General features: G+C 31.4%; 1 protein-coding gene across 2 annotated transcripts in view; it reads left to right on the forward strand.

Moving 5' to 3' along the window:
* Nucleotides 1-1,741: 1,741 nt before the first annotated feature.
* LOC139481474 (adhesion G protein-coupled receptor L3-like) overlaps nucleotides 1,742-18,835 on the forward strand; it is a 29,863-nt gene continuing 12,769 nt past the window's right edge. The window contains exons 1-9 of one of the 2 annotated variants that reach the window (XM_071264841.1): nucleotides 1,742-1,886; nucleotides 12,145-12,296; nucleotides 12,715-12,863; nucleotides 13,817-13,944; nucleotides 15,185-15,631; nucleotides 15,838-15,935; nucleotides 16,276-16,467; nucleotides 17,775-17,952; nucleotides 18,315-18,431. In XM_071264841.1, coding sequence (XP_071120942.1) covers nucleotides 1,835-1,886; nucleotides 12,145-12,296; nucleotides 12,715-12,863; nucleotides 13,817-13,944; nucleotides 15,185-15,631; nucleotides 15,838-15,935; nucleotides 16,276-16,467; nucleotides 17,775-17,952; nucleotides 18,315-18,431 — 1,513 coding nt within the window. In that variant the 5' untranslated portion in view covers nucleotides 1,742-1,834. The remainder of the gene's footprint in view (nucleotides 1,887-12,144; nucleotides 12,297-12,714; nucleotides 12,864-13,816; nucleotides 13,945-15,184; nucleotides 15,632-15,837; nucleotides 15,936-16,275; nucleotides 16,468-17,774; nucleotides 17,953-18,314; nucleotides 18,432-18,835) is intronic. The other variant, XM_071264850.1, reaches the window with a different exon arrangement.

The raw sequence follows: 18,835 nt of genomic DNA on the forward strand, positions 1-18,835 counted from the left end.
CCACTTGTAGTACTAATTGAACAATTTTTTTCAATCTCTATTAGAAAATTTCGATTTTGTTAAAAAAAAAAAAAATAATAAAAATAAAAAACAAGCAACATTTTTTCCATAAAAAAAGGAATGAAAACAGGACAATGTCAAGTTAGAGTAACATAGTTCTAGAGAGTGCAACACGATATATACAACGTGTCGTACGTTTCCTGTAGTTAACAACTGACCGTCATGAAATTAAAATTATCAAATAAGGTAAACAAGTTTTGAATAAACACCATCATCTATAAGTCAATAGGGGTCACTTCCTGCTACTTTTAAACAGATTTCTCTAATGACCACTTCGCGAGGCGAATATGATGATGTTCAAGTTTAATCTGTGATTAAATTTCTAAATAAATATTATATCAGAATTGAGTGTTATATTTGACAAATTTTAATCTTGTTATAGTTTGACGATTAAGATTTGGGTGTTATATCTCTATTTAAAGATGTCATTCTTAATACTAATACAATCAAACAATATAAAGTAGGTATCACTTGTCTATAAATCAATAATACAAATGATGATTGACAACAATTTGATATATACAAGTATATAATTAAAAAAAATAAGGAATCGTGGTTGAAAATTGTGTTGTTTCAAAATCAGATTTAATACTTGGTTAGATTGAGAAAAAGGTCGGAATGGAATCTGAACGGTTTGCTCCATCTTCGCTAGCCATGGATGGAGCCAGAGGAGGGAAGAGAATTGTAACCCTTGGCTAGCGAAGGTGGGTTTTCTTATGATTCTCTGTGACAAAACAACTAAAATGCCGGTGTACTTAATCACTTGTACATTTTTTTTTAATTTAAGATTTTAAAGTACACCAAAAGCCAAGCAAACAGACAAAGCTGTAACTTCCAATGTAATGATGCTGTATACAAAATATGCTGATTTTGTTTTGTGCCATGTATAATTTCTGCTCAGAAGGTGTATATATATATATAGCTTCCTTGTTGTTTAAAAGTGATCATAACTTTGAATATTCATAACATTTCTCAGAACTAAGAAGGATAAGATGGTTTTGTTGGTTAATTTTGATAATCAATCGAGTGGCTTACGTTTTCCTATTTATTTGCATTTCTTTTATAGATGGTAAAATCCATGTTAATAAACACATAGAAAAGAGTTTATTAGAACTTAACTTTTTTGATTAAAGAGGTGACTTAAACTAATACCCGTTATGAACATTCCAGCAACAAAGTTGATACGATATTTCAAGACTTTGAATTCGTTTCATAACTATTTGAAATTTTGGATCTTCAATGCACTTCAACTTTTTACTTGTTTGGTTTTATATTTTTTTTTATATGAGCGTCACTAATGAGTCTTATGTAGACGAAACGCGCGTCTGGCGTACTAAATTATAATCCTGGTACCTTTGATAACTATTGTAATATTTTCTGCTATGGTGTACAGTTTTTCAAATAAAAATAAAAATACCGAAATATTCATAGTTTGATTAGTTTTATTCAATTACGGCAATGCTCTTATGTTTACAAATATATAGAGTACATCAAGTGTCCCACTTTTATTTTGAAAATTTGTTATTAAAGTCGTCTGTCAGTCTACTTTGTTTGTGTACGGATTTGTACAGAAGCTAATTTGCTCTCAACTTTAACTTTATAAAACAAAAAACACTTGAACATTTGTTGACTTACTCTAATACTGATAATGACCATTTCCTTCGTTTAAATTTCAGAATCTTAACCACGTGACTAGTTTCCATCATTAAGTGTTAGTTGATAACTGATTTCCCTCATAACAAAATTTAATTGAGTACAGACGTTAACTTCATCAATGAAGACTGGATTAGTTTTATATATATTTGTGTCGTTTTTACTGTGGATATGTAAGTAAAACTTTATATTAATTCTAAATGCATTACAATAAATCATATCACATGTGTTTTGTAATTTTTCGAATTTCGCTAACTGAAGTTACTATCAAAAATTTATAAAAAGTGCATACTTATGTTTGCACTTTTGCTAATAAATCATTTATCAAAAGAAAAACAATTTCTGAATGCAGATTAAAATAAAATGAGAAAAAAGATGACTCTTATTTGTGTTTATAAACTATAACTATTTAATCATTTATTTTTACCATAATATCTTTTACGACAGATACATTTTTAAAAAGATTTGAATTCCCAAAATATATAATTTTATATCACATACACCACACCGCGCGTTTTTCGCACGCTTTCACTTGTGCACTAAATGTACATTGATGTAGATAAGGATAAGTGGACCAACAAATAGTAATGAGCCACTTGACAAGATACGCCCGTGTCTTATTAGTGAAAGGAAATCAGTTATCATAATCATGACAATCAGATAAGTTTATTCATTGTACAAATGTATAACATTAAAGCAGATATTGGCCTATACTTATGCTGATGGTGGAACAGACCAAAAATGAAAATAATAGAAAAAAAGAACCAAAAAAAAACAGGCACATGGAAAAAACATGATAAAAAACAATTAAGCTGGCGTTAGGTGCTCTTGAACAGTGAGCATCACGTGTTAAGTAATACATTTCTGTTAGTTTGGTTTTAATATTTTGTCCATATATATAAAAATATATTAGTTTTGATAGCGACACATATATATCCGTAAGGTACCCATTGACGTAGTCAGAAATCTAACAGACACTATTGCAATCGTTCGAATTGACAAATAACCAGCGAGTCGCAGTGAACTAAATTTCGAGTTGGTTTATTTAAAAAAGAAAATAAATTAACAAGGGGTTAACTTTCAAATGAAATATCATACAGAAACAGAAACTGATAAACAAAATATTTTTAAACTAAAAAATATAGGTCGATTTTTATTTACCTAAAAATCAAATAATCTAATTAGTTGCACTTTAATTTTTTTATTTGTAATACAATAAAGCTACTGTTTACTATAATAAACAGTACATGTTGCTTGTTTTATAGTGTAGACTTATGAGATAACCAGTTCTGTTGTATATCAGTTATATCGACCACTTGTTCTGAAGCTAGATTTAGTATAAATATTTACAATCATCTTTGACCTCTGTTTATCAGACTTGGAAGTAAAACTTCTACTCTGATGCAACAACGCACACTGGCCTTGACTACCAGTGAGAAATCTGATGCATTATAGATAAAGCCGTCTTGGAATATTAGTTTTCACATGCAGAAAATTTTAGAATATATGCACGTGATTGTTGATTTTTAATTTAGTACATCTGTGATTGTTATAAACGATATACTTGTATATAAGTTACAAAATGACACTGAAAATTATTTATATTTTGTACGTATTCTAGCATCTTGTCAATAAAAAATCAAAATAATAAAAAAAAAAAAAAAAAAAAAAAAAAAAAAAAAAAAAAAACAATGGTTTGTTTCTTCAGTAGAAAGATCACATTTTCTTAGTGTGTTCATAATGCGTCTTTTAGTTCCTCTTTTTACGCCTATACCAGGAAGCAGACATTATGGTTTTAAATTGTGTCGACCGTCAGCGTCATTAGATTATTTTATAGAGTAAAGACTGTGTCGCCTATGTCTATGTCACAGTTTTTTTAAAGATATAAATACCTCTATTGAAGCTTCACTGAAAGTTACAATAATATTATGGAAGTGATTAAGATACAGTCTAAGATTTTAAGTTTATCAGACATCTATTACTATGTGAAACCTACATGAAATGTTAGGAAACTTGAACATAAGCTTCTGCGTTTCACTGATGAATGAATATTTTTTCTTTCAGTTAACATTGTGGAAAGTTGCCCCTTTTTTTCTATCATACCTAATTCGCTTATATTTATAATTATCGTTCTGTCCTGTGTTAAAATTTGTTTTTATGCATCAAAAGCTTTGTCAAATCTTCAGAAGATAGAAGCTTAAAATTAAGCTTATTTATTAATAAGAGATAACAAGTTGAGCAAAATTGATAAAATGTAATTTCTTTTTATTTATTTTTTCGGTATTATTGACAGATAGTTTTTTTTTCATTTTTACTTTTACATACAGCCTGGGTGAATTTGTGTATACATCAAACCTAATTTAATTCCATTCATCAAACATTTGCTCAACCCTTCATGGAATTTGCAAAAAAATAAAGAGAAGTTCCTTGAAGGATTTGAAGAAAATGTTAGTCTGAGATTATTGTTTTTTTTTTTAACTTACACACGTACGGGTAAATGAACTCAGTTTTAGCAGTCAATCTTACATTTTAAAACTACAAGCAATATAGTGTATAGTTAATGCAGTGCAGACGAGAAATGAAGCACGGGATGTGACTACGACAAATGAAAATAGAGTGGTAATTAGTACAAGTTTCCTCATAGTACATGATGTGTAAAGATTATAACAATAGAATTGCAACTGTTATTTGTCTGCTCGTCCGAACTCCGAATGTTTTCTGATCTTCATTCTGTTTGTTGTCTCTTTGGCACATTTCCCATTTCCATTCTCAATTTTATTAAAAATCCATAAGGATAACCCTTCAACTCGTTTGCTTTGCATGACATCACAAACTGGAAAACCATTTTTAATTTAAATGTCTTCAACTGGCATACTGTATATTCTGTATTTTAGATTTCAAATCAATTTCTGAAATTCTGATATCGAAATTTTCAATTATACAAGTTAAGAAAATAGAAAAGATACTATATAAAAATGAAAAGATGTATTAAGATTTTCATTGAGGCAACTATCCACCAGAGAGCAAATGACATAGAAGTTTTCAAATATAGGTTACTGGACGGTCACCAACAATAAGCAAAACCCATACCGCATAGTCAGCTATAATAGGTCCCGAAATGACATAACAATTCAAACGAGGAAACTAACAGTCTGATGTATGTACATGTATCAATGAACGTTCATCGAAATAAAAGAACTGCTTGCAAACTATATGTTAGAAAACCAGCTGGGAGTTAATAACATAAAACCCAAATGATTATCACCGTCAAGGAAACGAAAGTAGTAAACGAAAAAGTGAAAAAAAGGTCAATTTGTGATATGAGTACTTTGTCCTATAACAAATAGAGATATTTAATTGCGGAAACGCAACCCTTTTTATACCCCCGATTTATCTCATTAATTTATTATGAAGGAGGTCGGTGTCCCCAATATTTGTGAAGCCTATATTTTGGCCGGTTTTATTTAGAATACCTTTGTGTTTTTTTTTCCAGACAGAATTGAATACAGAAATATGTATTTATTAACTATATTAACTGTGGCTACACTTTATAGGCTATTCGATCCTTATAGCAACGGCAGTAACATTTTAAACTCTCAAAATAAAAGAATATTTAAGTTCTACTTCAAAGAAGAAATACGTAACTTAAAAAAATAGAGACCACAAAAAACAAAAAGCATGTGGAGGTATTCCACGTAAAACCAACAAAAAAGGCTACTTAGTATACAAATATCGGGGACACCGACCTCCTTTATAATTAATGAGATAAATAAGATAATAATAAAATGAAAAGGGTTGTATTTCCGCAATTTGTATTAGGACAAATGAAATTATGAACATTCAGGTTAAGACGGCACAACTTCTATAACAACAGGCTTATGACTTTCAGTAATACAAAATAGATTGATTTCTACCTTTGTCTTTTTGAAAATTCTTTCAGTTCTAAAACTGCGAACGGATTTTTGAAATGCGTGATATTTTTTTTAATGCTGTAATAAGTTTATAGTTTCTGAAGTTACGTCTCTAAAAACTGCTGAATAAACAAATTTGTAAACGAAAAACAAGTTAAAGAAAGCGGGATATTGCATTATTTTTGAACATCCTTATTGAGTTTTAATTCATAGGGTAAAAAAAATTGAAATTTAATTCCCGACATGGGCGAACATCATCCCACGTGTCGGGATCAATGTTCAGTAAGTAAAGCTGAATTAAAAGTTGATTTAATTTGATCTAGTGTTTTCCGCCATTTTAAAACGGTCAAGAGGTTCTCTTGAAACACTTCTGTTTTATCAAAAGCTACCGTATATTGATGATTATGAAGTAGGTGTGTGTATAATTAATATTTACAGCAACAATGGGTCAAATAGTACTATTGATGTGTCAATCACTAGTTTGATGCTAGGATCAAATCTTCCCAAGAGTGTCCCGTTTCAACACTTATCCACTGGTTCCAACGATAATATATTACACGTGATATTTCGTAATCTTCACATGCTCATTGGAGCCTCTTGAATCCGATTTTACTTTTCTTTTTTTTTAAATTTATTTTTAAATTTGATTTCACCCTCTATTTTGTATACTTGTTTTTAAAACAAACAGAAATAATCAAAGCACTCCATTCTTTGCAGTTCTGCTTATAAAGACGGGATTCTTTCATTTAATCATGGCAACAATTTTATAAACGGTATTATATGACACCTATACTGCTTTATTGATATTGTCTTATGAATGAAAATACATGTAACATTGCATAAATTTTGCGTTTCCTTAGCGCTTTTTTTAATAACTTTGAATTCATCAATACCGATCAAACCTAAACATTTTCCAGCCAAAAAAATACGACGTAAAACGAGAGGGTCTATATTACTTAAAAAGAGTCTTAAAAGTAATAGCCTTATTCTTTTTAGGGGAACCTTGTTTCTGGGAGTAGGAAAATTAGTTTCTAAAATATGTCTGAATTTGCGAACACAGATAAGAAATCAATTCCTATAGGCTGTGAGATCTTTTTCAGTCCAAAATCCTGTTTGCTTTATAAAATTATATGTTTTGTTAAATAAATGATTTGTTACATCTGAATGCCTTCTCCTTCTTGGGACCTTATTTGAAAATAATACATAGTGTATTGTATGATATATTTATACGTGTTCATTATTGTTTCAAGAAAAAAATGTCTCCGTTTCAAGTAATACTGATTCAGCCCTTATCATTTGGCGTGTACATTTTACTACCACAAACGTTTAGTATACAGTATGAAACTACTACTTATAACTTCATTGAGAAATGACGACTTCAATGGTAACTGTTTCTCTTTCATCCATGTCTCAATACTTTTTCTTTATATTTTTTTTTTAAATGAGAAACCTTGTTGTATAATTTTGTCCTATCTAGAGGACGGAAACAATGCTTTACGAAGTATACTTATTGCGATGAATTTAAACAATGCATTTTATAATTGCGGATGTAGACACAAATGCAATAATGCAACATTAGAAATATACTGCATGTGCACACGGAATTTAGTATCAAAGGCTTTAAAGTATATATTTTTTACAAGGATATCGGATACCACAAAAACACTTGTGTATAAAATTAAACCACTGTTTAAATCAATGACTACAATTTCGCCAATTCGACAAAGAAAGCCTCGCGATATAAGTGACTGTATCGCAAATGCATCCACACGGATTCTATTTCCATATTGTATTGCAATGGATCCACAAGGCTTCCATTGCTAACTTATTGTGTAAGTGCATCCACACGGCTTCCATTTCCGACGTATATTGCTAATGTATCCACATGGTTTCCGTATCAAACTTAGCTAATATTGCAAATTTATCAACACGGCTTACATTTCCGACTTGTATTGCTGATGTATCCGCATGGTCCCGTTTCTGAATTGTATTGCAAATGCATCCACACTGATTCCGTTTACAACTTCTATTGAAAAAGGCATTCACACAGCTTCTATTTCGAACTATATTCAAAACTGTATAAATAAACAAAAAATATGTTTATAAAAAATACTAAATGAACTAAAAGAGATTTCAGTGAGAGAGAATCCCAACGACACAAGAACTAACATTCTATACAAATGTATAGCGCTGTGTCGTCCTGATTCAGTAGAAAGGATTTTTTATGATGGTCTTTAACTGACCCCCAGAATGTAGACATACTGGTCAAAACAAACTGAACTTGCCACCAGAAAACCTTATTTTTCAGACTGAAGGATGATTAAACAGTTTAATTTTACAGTGTGCTTACTGTTCATCGCGGGAGAAAACAATGATGCATTTTAAACTTTGAAATGAATCTTTTACATTCTTTGCTGACATAATTATAAGTAATAAAAAAAACTGACATCTCCACATGGCATAATGTTTGTGAATATAACTTGTATGTTTTACAGATGTACACATGTGATAAAATCATTTATATTCTCATAAAATTTTATAAATTCTACAGTTGAGGAGGAATGCAGGAGACGACTCAAAAACTTAGAATTGAATGAAAGTTTTATTTAACCTCGTTTTTTAAATTTACTGGAAATGTTTTAATACGGATTGTATTAGGACTGCTACAAAATTTGTGGATATGACACAAATTACTTTCAACTATTTTGATATATTTAGAGATATGAAATAATTTCAATAGGCATTCATAGTTTAGTAAATTTACCAAGGAATTTTATATCAGATAGTACTTTCAAAGGCTTGTAATGCATACTGTTTTAATTTGGCAAATGCTTTTGAAAAAAATACAAAATGATTATCGTAGACTCTTTACTGTATCGTTTAATTGCAATTCAGCATCAGTAAAAATTTACACTTTTTTCATGCGTAGGAAACACGAGCAGGGTTCTAATTTGACATCACTTCCAACTTGTCAATCTTTTAGATAATGGGCGTATGGCGCCACTTTGTCTGTGTTTTGGTAATCATTTACCGACAAAAAATCCTTATATGTTTCTATTTACTTCCGAAGTCAAGTGCTAATTACAACTTGTTACTTTGAAAGTTATTGGTAAAACGGCCAATTAAATTACTTGTGAATTAGGAATAAACATTTATGAAAACTTATTAAAGAGTATAAGTATGACCTTCAAATTCTATGGAAACACATGGAACTGTGTTTGGTAACTACAGGTAATTGAAGTAGCATAATTCTCTTATTTTTTCAAATAGCAGTTGATATCAAAATGAGACAAAAAATAAATTGAGATCGTCTGCAGATGATAAAGGCTACGATGACCAAGTGTTCCAACAATCAAACACAATCTCTATATCGACTACACAGAACGAAATTAAAACGCCATCTCAGCACATTTAAAAAGAGTACCCAATCATCTAATTAACTAAATAAAAGAAATATCTGTCCTTAATAGAAATGACTCCTGTTTAATTTGATTTAGGAAAGAAAGAGTAACCAGTGATTTCTCGAGTTGTATATTGTCCAGAATAAGCCTGACATATTTGCCACTGGAAGTTTTAGCAAACAACAATAAATACGTCGATTTAAGGACATCGAAACGGATATATGAATTGAAAACAAGTAAAGTGACCATGATTATATATGATACATTTTTTCTGAATGTTCATTGTAAAAATTACAAGTACGCGATATGCCGAAACACCAATTTCTCCATTATGGCTTTATCGTCCAGTATAATTCGGTGAGTTTTCATACTCGGTTTTTGTTTACTCTATTAAGTACATCCTTTACAACTATGATAAAATGTCTCTGATATGAAAGAAAATGAAGAAAAAACAACATATATATTGTCTTGCAATAGCTAGTCTTCTCTTGACATGCACGTCATATTTTTGTAGGCGTTTTCCCTATCATGATCCATCAATTGATAGTCTTATAGAAATTCAAAATTGAAGCCAGAATAAAATACTCCCTATAAGAATGACAGATAAAAACAAGTTATAAAACGTGGAACACCGAGTTTATCAAATATTTTTCTCACGATTTTGCATTTTAATCACCTAAGAGTAGAATGAAACATGTTTTCTGGTCGATGCGTCCATCCGTTCCGTAACATATTACAGTTTGGGTTTAAGCATTTTTTATGGAAGTTGTGGTTACATCAACTTGGAGAAACTTCTGAGAAAAAATGCCAAATAAGAGTTTTGACCAAAATTTCGTAGTTCACTGAAAATATACACGAGCGTGGAAGCGCTATACATGGTGTCCTATAGACATATATTCTATTAAAGCTTGGTTTAAAAAAAATATGTACGAGGTTCAGATATTAGTAATAGGTACTAATTTTATAAGCCAGAGAATTGCCAACAGTATAATGCAACTGTTAAATAGAGCCTATAGAGGGACAAGATGTAACATAGAAATGTAATACAAGTTTGAAAACGAACAATAAAATTTGCAAAATGTAAAAAATAAATTCTGATGCAAAAGTTGAACAATATTAATTTAAACCAGAAGGCTCTAAAATATTTTGGCACATGATTAAGATTACGAAAAAGACACCAGGGCATTAAAATTGCAGACATGCATGAAAATGCCTGTACTGTTGACTTGATTGATGGGTTATATAACATTAATGTTATGATGTTGTGTATTAAATGGAATCTGTATGATGTCATTATACAAATAATATTAAATGATAGAGACTGCACATGCTGTTTTTCTTGAAATTCACTAACCGATTATAAACAAGAGAGCACTTGGTGCTAAACTTGATATCAGTTTTATTTCCTTTCATATTTTAAATATTTACATAGAATAACACAACATTATATTGTATGAAAAGCGTGGATTTTTATCTGAATTAATAAAAACCACTAAAGTGACTAGAAAAAATGTTATTATGCTACAATGAAAATATAACAAAACCGTACCGAACTCGGTATCTATTATCTAATTAAGTGTTTTCACGCAGGAGGTCAGTTTGCTCCTCTAAATTGAGCTTTGTTGGACTATTCTGATTATCGAGTTCCCGCAATTTAGGGAGCATACGATACGTAACACCTGTTATGAAAAATATAAAGAAGTGTCTGTACAAGTTGTTGTGATACCGATTATGATGTTAGTATCATTTGATCTGTTTTTATCATTTTATATCATTCACAGTGTTCTATAGAAATTAAACCTACAAAATAAGTTGTTTACACCACAAAAAGGATGTTTTGACGAAATAGATATATTCTTTTTGTTTGAACTTATGAGAGGGGAAAATTTGGCATCAATCAGTCCCATAATAAAGTAAATGTTCAGGGTTTTTGTGTGCGTTCATCGTGTTCTTAAAGCGAACATGAGAAGTATAGTTTTACTATATCAAGTTTTGATTTGGAATATTTAATTATCTACCAGTCAGCAATTTTGGAAAAAATAAAAAAATTGACAAAGTCGGTATACGTTAGTTGCACGCAAGAGGAACGATAAACAAGCGTTAAACGCGCGTTGCATAAGTTTGAAGTACGTCTAAATATAAAGGTATACGCTTGGTGAACGCTACAACTCGAGGAAATTTGTATGCAGCATAAAAGTTTTCATCCAGCTCAAGCGTGTGTCTATATAGCGTATAACCGTACGCTACACGCACGTTATACATACGCTAAAAGCGCGTTTAACGCGCTACAGATAAGTTTGAGACACGTTTAGGGCACGTTGTATACCCTTCGAGATCGTTCGACTGTAAATAAAACGTATGCGGGTGTGTTTGTAACAAACACCCCATAATAGAACGTCCAAGATACGACTGGGACGCGTCTCAAATACGTTCAAGAAACTTTTTTCCTTCGTAGCGTACATTCCATCTACGTTAGACAAACGCCAGGTGTACGCAACCATACGTTTCTTGAACGCCCGATAAACGCCGAGGTACGCTTCTCGTACGCCCAATGCACGCTTAAAGCTCGTTGTGCACACGTTACAGATATGATTGACAGGTTGAATGCAACGTACATGATTTTTAACACGCCCGTCGCACGTCGGAGCTATACGCTGGTGTGTGACGCCGGTATAAATTAATCAGTCTTATCTTTAAGGAAGTCTCGGTTTTCCCGCCGCTTTTGAAGTGGTTACCAGTTAGAATCAGGGTTCAATATAAGTAAATAATTGACAAAACTTAATAAAACATGATAAAAAAATATGTGATAATCTTGTCAACTGAAACCATGTGCCATAATCACTATGCCATAATCATATAGAATGAGTACTTTGCGACATCCGGGTCTCAGATCAATATATATACAATTTATTCCTTCATTTTGTTGTTGCTTAAGTTACTTTTTTTTCTGTCATGACCGTTTGAAGAGTTTCAGTTACTACATGCATCTAGATCCTGTAAATCGTATAGCGCAGAATAAATAAATGTTCCTACTGTGAACTTTTAAAATATAGAAAACTTGAAGTTTATAGTTTTTTCCCCAAATAAACGCATTTTTGTTCTTTTTTATTTTGTATTAGGCGAATCACTTAAATGCGAGGATCCATGGGTATTACTGCGTCGGAACTGTGTACTGTATGAGAAGACGAACATGTTACCATGGAAAGAAGCGCAGCAGACCTGTGAAGAATATGGCGGGAATCTTATATCAGTTAACTCCCACAGAGAAAAGGTAAACAGAATATTTAATGGACGTTAAACAAAATTAAAATATTCTCTAACATCTCAGAAATAAGTATACTGTAACTCTTTTTCGGGTTTCTTACAATTTAATGCAAATTCTCGTTTTATAATACTATTTTTTAAAGATGCAACTCTCCTGTATTGCTGAGACTTCCCTTTTGATACCAACATACTTCATGTGCACTGGAGAGTCCACGCTTAGAATAAAAAGAGTTGAAATGAAGCATTAATTCACGCCAAATTCATTAGACCATGCAGTAAACTTAGTTGATTAAAATGAAAAGAGATGTTTTGTATATGGCAATGAGACAGTTCATGTTACATCATAAGTCTCAGCTGCTAGATTTTTTAAAAGGAGGATAATATTCGAAAATGCGTTTAAATTATATGTACCGTATTTTTAATAGCAAGCCCTTCAAAGAGGAATCATGCCAAGAATAAAGAAACCGAACGAATTATATTGGTGGGTAGGTTTATCTCACAACCGAGCTCAGGCAAGATGGATATGGCAAGATGGCAGCTTTCTTTCACTACGTTCAAGGTATATATCAAGGAGGTAGGTAGGTAGGGCAAGTTCCCCTGTATTTATTTCACGCTGTAAAAAATCTTCGAATCTTTTCAAAATATAACAGTGTTTTTGTCGTTTTAAGGAGGAAATGGGCTTACCCATGTGACATTTACTTTTTGTGTTTTAAAACCCTATAAAAGCTTGGCGAGACAGATCTTCCTGGTCAGCTTTATTTTTATTGATGCATCGTAATGGCTTTCATCATCCCATGAAAAGGTTTCAATCACAAGTACTAAAATCAGAAAATTAGGAAACTGACTGGAATCAAATGTTAAAGAAACTAATTTAGGTACTTAATTGAATTTGAAATTATTACGTCTTTTATAAAATTTCAAGTAACTGATCTCCCTTGTATTAGCCAATCAAAACATGGCATTTTAACGTGGTGTATAATAATACTAAATTAATTATTCCTGTGGTTTGATATCTAGAAAGAACATGTGGCAATCATTTTTAGTTGTTCCATTATTTAATATGTGACAATAACATTCTACTTACAGCATTGGTTATCATGTGACAATTATAGCCTAGTTATTCTATTGGTTGATATGTGACAATAACATTCTAGTTACATGTTTACACCATGATCGGTTATCATGTGACTATCATTTTCTACTTGTTTCATTGGTTAATGTGTGACAGTAACATTCTAGTTAAACCAACGGTTATCATGTGACAATTTAATCTAGTTGTTTCATTGGCTGGCATGTGACAACAAGTAATCTAGTTATTTCATTGGTTCAAATGTGACAAATCCAATTTTGATATCTCATTGGTTCACACATAAAGTTGAAATTTCTCCATTGATGTCAGCTACATTGATTTTTGACATAATAAGTTTAACATTATTTTTGAGTTTCTAAGTTTAGCTTATATATATTAAAATGAAAAGATGTTATTTTATATAAAGAACTGAATTCACTATCTGTTATGTGTTATAGCCCATGGGCCGCAGGTGAACCAGACAACAGAGGTGGAAACGAATTATGCGCAGACTTTCATTTCTCAGGGAAAATGTTCGACAAAGACTGCAGTGAACGAAAACCATTCATTTGTCAGAGAATTAAGAGTGAGTAAACTATGTCTATGATAAAGATGTGTTCTTGGTTTTTTTTATTTTTATCTTAACATTTCCTGAGTTTGTGAGGAAAGAGGAATCGACTCTAGTAGACACTAACCTATGCTAATAATTTGTCCGACACAGACATATTCCGAAAGAGTGGTATTACGCCAAATGTCAAGACCTATTTAGAGTATCTACGTTTTTTTCTTTCTGAATTGTCAAGACATGTGTTCTGCACTTTAATCGGGTTGTTGTCTCTTTGACACATTCCTAATTTCCATTCTAAATTTGATAAATTAACTTATCATATACTTAGACTAAATAACATATGAATTTTACCGTATGATAATAGCATTAAATTAACGTATATTTCATATTTTTTCCAATTAGTGCTTAGCGGGCTGATATGAAAAGTTTATCACATGCTTCGATTGTTATCACATGCCTTTCCGTAACGTTATCACATGGCATTCCGGTGATACTCGGCAAATTCCGGAAAATACACCTCAATACTACGTTTTCAGTGAAAAACATTACAAAGTAGTGTACAAAACAATTATTTGGATACTGGAAAATATATTGTGTAAAAAAATATAAAAAAAAAAAAAAAAAAAAAAAAAAATTATTTAATAAATGCATTTTTTAAAAGTTTCAAACATAATTTAGAAAGTTATTTTAAAAAAAGTTGACTTTTCCAAACAATGTTCATTATGTATATTGTTGAATTATTTTTTTTATCGATTCGTCCATGTTAAAATGGGTTTTTTTCTCTGTTGAGGCATATGTTAGAAAGACTCATATACCAAAATTTGGGTCCGACGTCCCTGAACTTTTCACTCTTTGAACTTCTTTTCTAAAAGGATCATTATATGAATCTGTTATTTTTCTTTACTGTTGAAGCATATGATAAAAAGATCATAACATGTTATTTCATATCGCATGTATTATCAGCCCTCGGTCAATATCAGCCCTCGAGCCATGCGGCTCTTGGGCTGATATTGAACCTTGGGCTGATAATACATGCGATATGAAAAATGCCATGTAATAATCTGATAATATTCAACATAACTATGTATTTACATTATAAAAAAGTCGTTGTCAGATTCAAAAGAAAAATGATATTAATCAATATCAATTTTTAAATTTATTTTTGTCCGGAAATGATTTTCGCAGTCGATACGTAATGTCACAGTGTTAAAATGAAAAGGTATTTTAAATGAAACATTTCAAACATATATATTTTCAGTTACACCAGCACCAAGACAGACTAAAACGACGACGTCATCAAATGTTTTGTCCTACACCCCAACCTTTGTTTCAACTTTACCTCCAGAAACAACAGTTCCTTTGCAAACATCTGAAATATCAACACAGCATGAAAAAATATCAACACAACAGAAGACAACAAGTACTTCAAACATTACGAAAACATCAGTTGTATCAATGACGTCAAAGTCTCAAACCAAACTTAAACTATTGGCTAAGACGACCACACCACCACCAAAATTGACCGCATCAACAGTTTCGGCATCCAAACCTTATAAAACAACACCAGCAAAACTAACAAAACCAACAGTTTCCGCACCACTTGTAAATCGTATACCTGAATGTCCAGGGGTATTTGCGTATGGAATACAATGGCCAGCAACGAGAATAGCTGCAACAGTTAAGCAGCCTTGTCCTGAAACGGCAGGTACGAACTACATATTTTACTTAGAAAATCTTTTTAAACAAGGATTTACACTCAACATATGATTTATGACTCTTTCAAAATGCCTGCGCATCTTTGGTTCTAATTTTTTTTTATGAAATAAGTGCTTATAAAATTAAAGTATAAAAAATACTGATTTGTTTAGAATTTACATTAGTTTAATGATGAACTATATACATTGCTTACAGGATATGCAACCTGGACTTGTGTTCCGGACTCAGGCTGGAAGGAACAACCAAATCTAACAGAATGCTCATCATCTGATATCCAAAGAATAAACAAAATGGTAATTATCTGTCGTATGCATATGATTAGACATTATATTAAATCAGACAAAGAATTGTCAAAACGTTTACAATCTCTTGCATTACCGGGTCATGTTTTTTTCAACTTTTTCGTCCATTATTTCAAGTCAATTTAAATTATTTCCTACTAGAGTTAGACAGCATTATTTTTTTACTGTAAAACAACTAATTTTCTCAAGTGATTCGTTTTAGCAACCTTTCCAAGGAAAATGTAAAGCTTCCTTTTTATTTTTTAACATTTTCATATTCCCATTTAATACTCAAACTAATATGTTATACAGCATTGTATTAATAATGTACACACATGTTTATTGTATACAGGTAGATTCAGTTATCAATCACAAGAGCGTTCCAACAACAGAAGATATGGTATCGATTGCAGCCAACTTGACAGAGAGTGTTGTCACTTCATATCACATGACAGCAGCAGATATTTCAACATCAACTGCCATCCTTCATCAAATGGCGAAAGCAAAGCCTAAAAATGTAAAAGAAACAGAAACGATGCTCAAGGTAGGCTTAGAGTGTCACAGCAAATTGATTATTTATTTTAACAGAGGGACGAAAGATACCAAAGGGACAGTCAAATAATCTTCACTCAAATAACATTGAATATTAAGAAACTATTAATGCCAAATGGCTTCAAAATAAGAACCGGTGAAGGATCAGACAATTCCATGGTTAAAAGCACAACCAAATTATTGAAATGAAAGCGGTTCACAAAACAGTATAATGAAAAGTAAGGGTTAAAAATATGGACTCCATTGAAAAACTGGTGTATTTTTTTAAGCAATCGAAGGAAAGAATATCTTGATAAGAAAAATAATTACAAACTTGAAACAGAAATATGTCTTGAAGGGATTTTGGTTGATGTACATGAAAAATACACTTATGCGATACAAGTAAACAATACAAATATCAAAAGAGCGTATCAATTCCTGTCATTGACAAAAGGCATCAAAAACTAATATATTATGTAACTGTCCCCAATTCAGAAGGTTGTATATCAGTGGTTGTCATTGCTTGTTGTCTGTCATAGATATAGGAAGATGTGGTGTGAGTGCCAATGAGACAACTCTCCATACAAATAACAATTTAAAAAGTAAACCATTATAGGTTAAAGTACGGCCTTCATTTTTCTGTTTTTCATTTATTGTTTGTCATACATTTGGCCCTTGTTTTCATCTTTTGAATTGTTTTACAACTTTTCATGTCGGAGCCTTTCATAGTCTTCTCTACGGTATGTTTTTTAGTCGTTTCTATGGTTCCTTTCAGTTTTTTTTTTAATCATAATTGTTATTATGCTGTTTGCTTTTAAAGCCAAATTAGACTTTTGACCCCAATTTCACGGTCCACTGAACATAGAAAATGAAAGTGGGAGTTTCAGGTTAAAGTTTTTGGTCAAGGTAGTTTTTGATGAAGCTAAAGTTCAATCAACCTGACACTTAGTACACTTGTTGCTTATGATATGATCTTTCTAATTTTAAAGCAAAAGTAGACTTCTTACCCCAATTTCACGGTTCACTAAACATAGAAAATGAAAGTGGGAGTTTTAGGTTAAAGTTTTTGGTCAAGGTAGTTTTTGATGAAATTGAAGTCCAATCAACTTGAAACTTAGTACATATGTTCCCTATAGTATAATCTTTCTAATTTTAATGCCAAATTAGATTATGACCCAATTGTTACAGTCAATGAAACATGGAAAAGGATAGTGCAAGTGGGGCATCCGTGTACTTTGGACACATTCTTTTTTTATTTAACGTTCATTTTTTACATTTTTTATAGTTGTTTTTATTATTTTGTTATAAATGTATCTACAGGAAGTTGTTAAGGCCGGGAACTACCTCTTCAGTAAAACAGAATCCAGTAAAAACATCGAAGCAGACGACAAAGAACGTGCTGCATCAGACCTCTTGTTTGTTATGGAGGATACAGCTTTAGGAATGACAGACTCTCTTCAGACCACTGCATCAATTAGTACGAAAACAGAAAAAATATGTAAGTGAATTTAATTTAAACAATTATTTTTCATTTTCTAGAATATTAACAAAACAATGCATCTAGTACATTTATATATACATATTACATTTTTGTTTTTATTTTATATGAGGGCAATTTCAAGAAGATTTATTGTAATTTTAGTAGCTATTTATTTCTATTTATTTTATTAAACGAATGTATCGTTAGTAAAAAGATTCATCAGTTCCTGTTTGACTTATAATTGAGATTGGCTGTTTGGTATCTGCCGCCTTACGCCTGTTGTACAGTTGCCTATAATCGCCCATGTCATTTGAACTACTAGAATTATGGATAATTATTTCAATGGCAATCATACCTCATCTCCTTATATATCATTGTAGATGTTTCACTCAACGTAATAAATATAAATTCTTCTACACAAGACTTGGAATACAACAACGGAGAAGAAGGAACAAGTTTCATAATACCATACTCAGTTTTACAAAAATATAAAATAGGTAAATATTGTAGTCAAAACTAATTTTCTAAATAAAAGTGTACCCAGAGGACAGAACAGGCATATAATACAGACTGACATCTACAGAAGACTCACCAGCTACACACTGATCAAATAGATAGAAAATCAAATCAATCAGAAAGACAATGGCTTTTAAATTTTCGAATACATCTTTAAACAACAAAATTAGTGGGATAATGTAAATCATAATTTTAAGATGACAAACGACTACACACTTGCAAGACGAAATACAACAAACCAACAAGAACCTTATCCAAAATGAAGTGAATGAAAATATTGAATATATTCTAAACTAATACATGTTAAAATATAAGATAGAATATATATCTCCAAAGTAAATACACTGTAAGTCCCATTACTCTTGTTCAAAACAATTGATCATAT

The sequence above is a fragment of the Mytilus edulis genome, chromosome 1 (assembly GCF_963676685.1).
Source record: "Mytilus edulis chromosome 1, xbMytEdul2.2, whole genome shotgun sequence".
NCBI classification, from domain to species: Eukaryota; Metazoa; Mollusca; class Bivalvia; order Mytilida; family Mytilidae; genus Mytilus; species Mytilus edulis.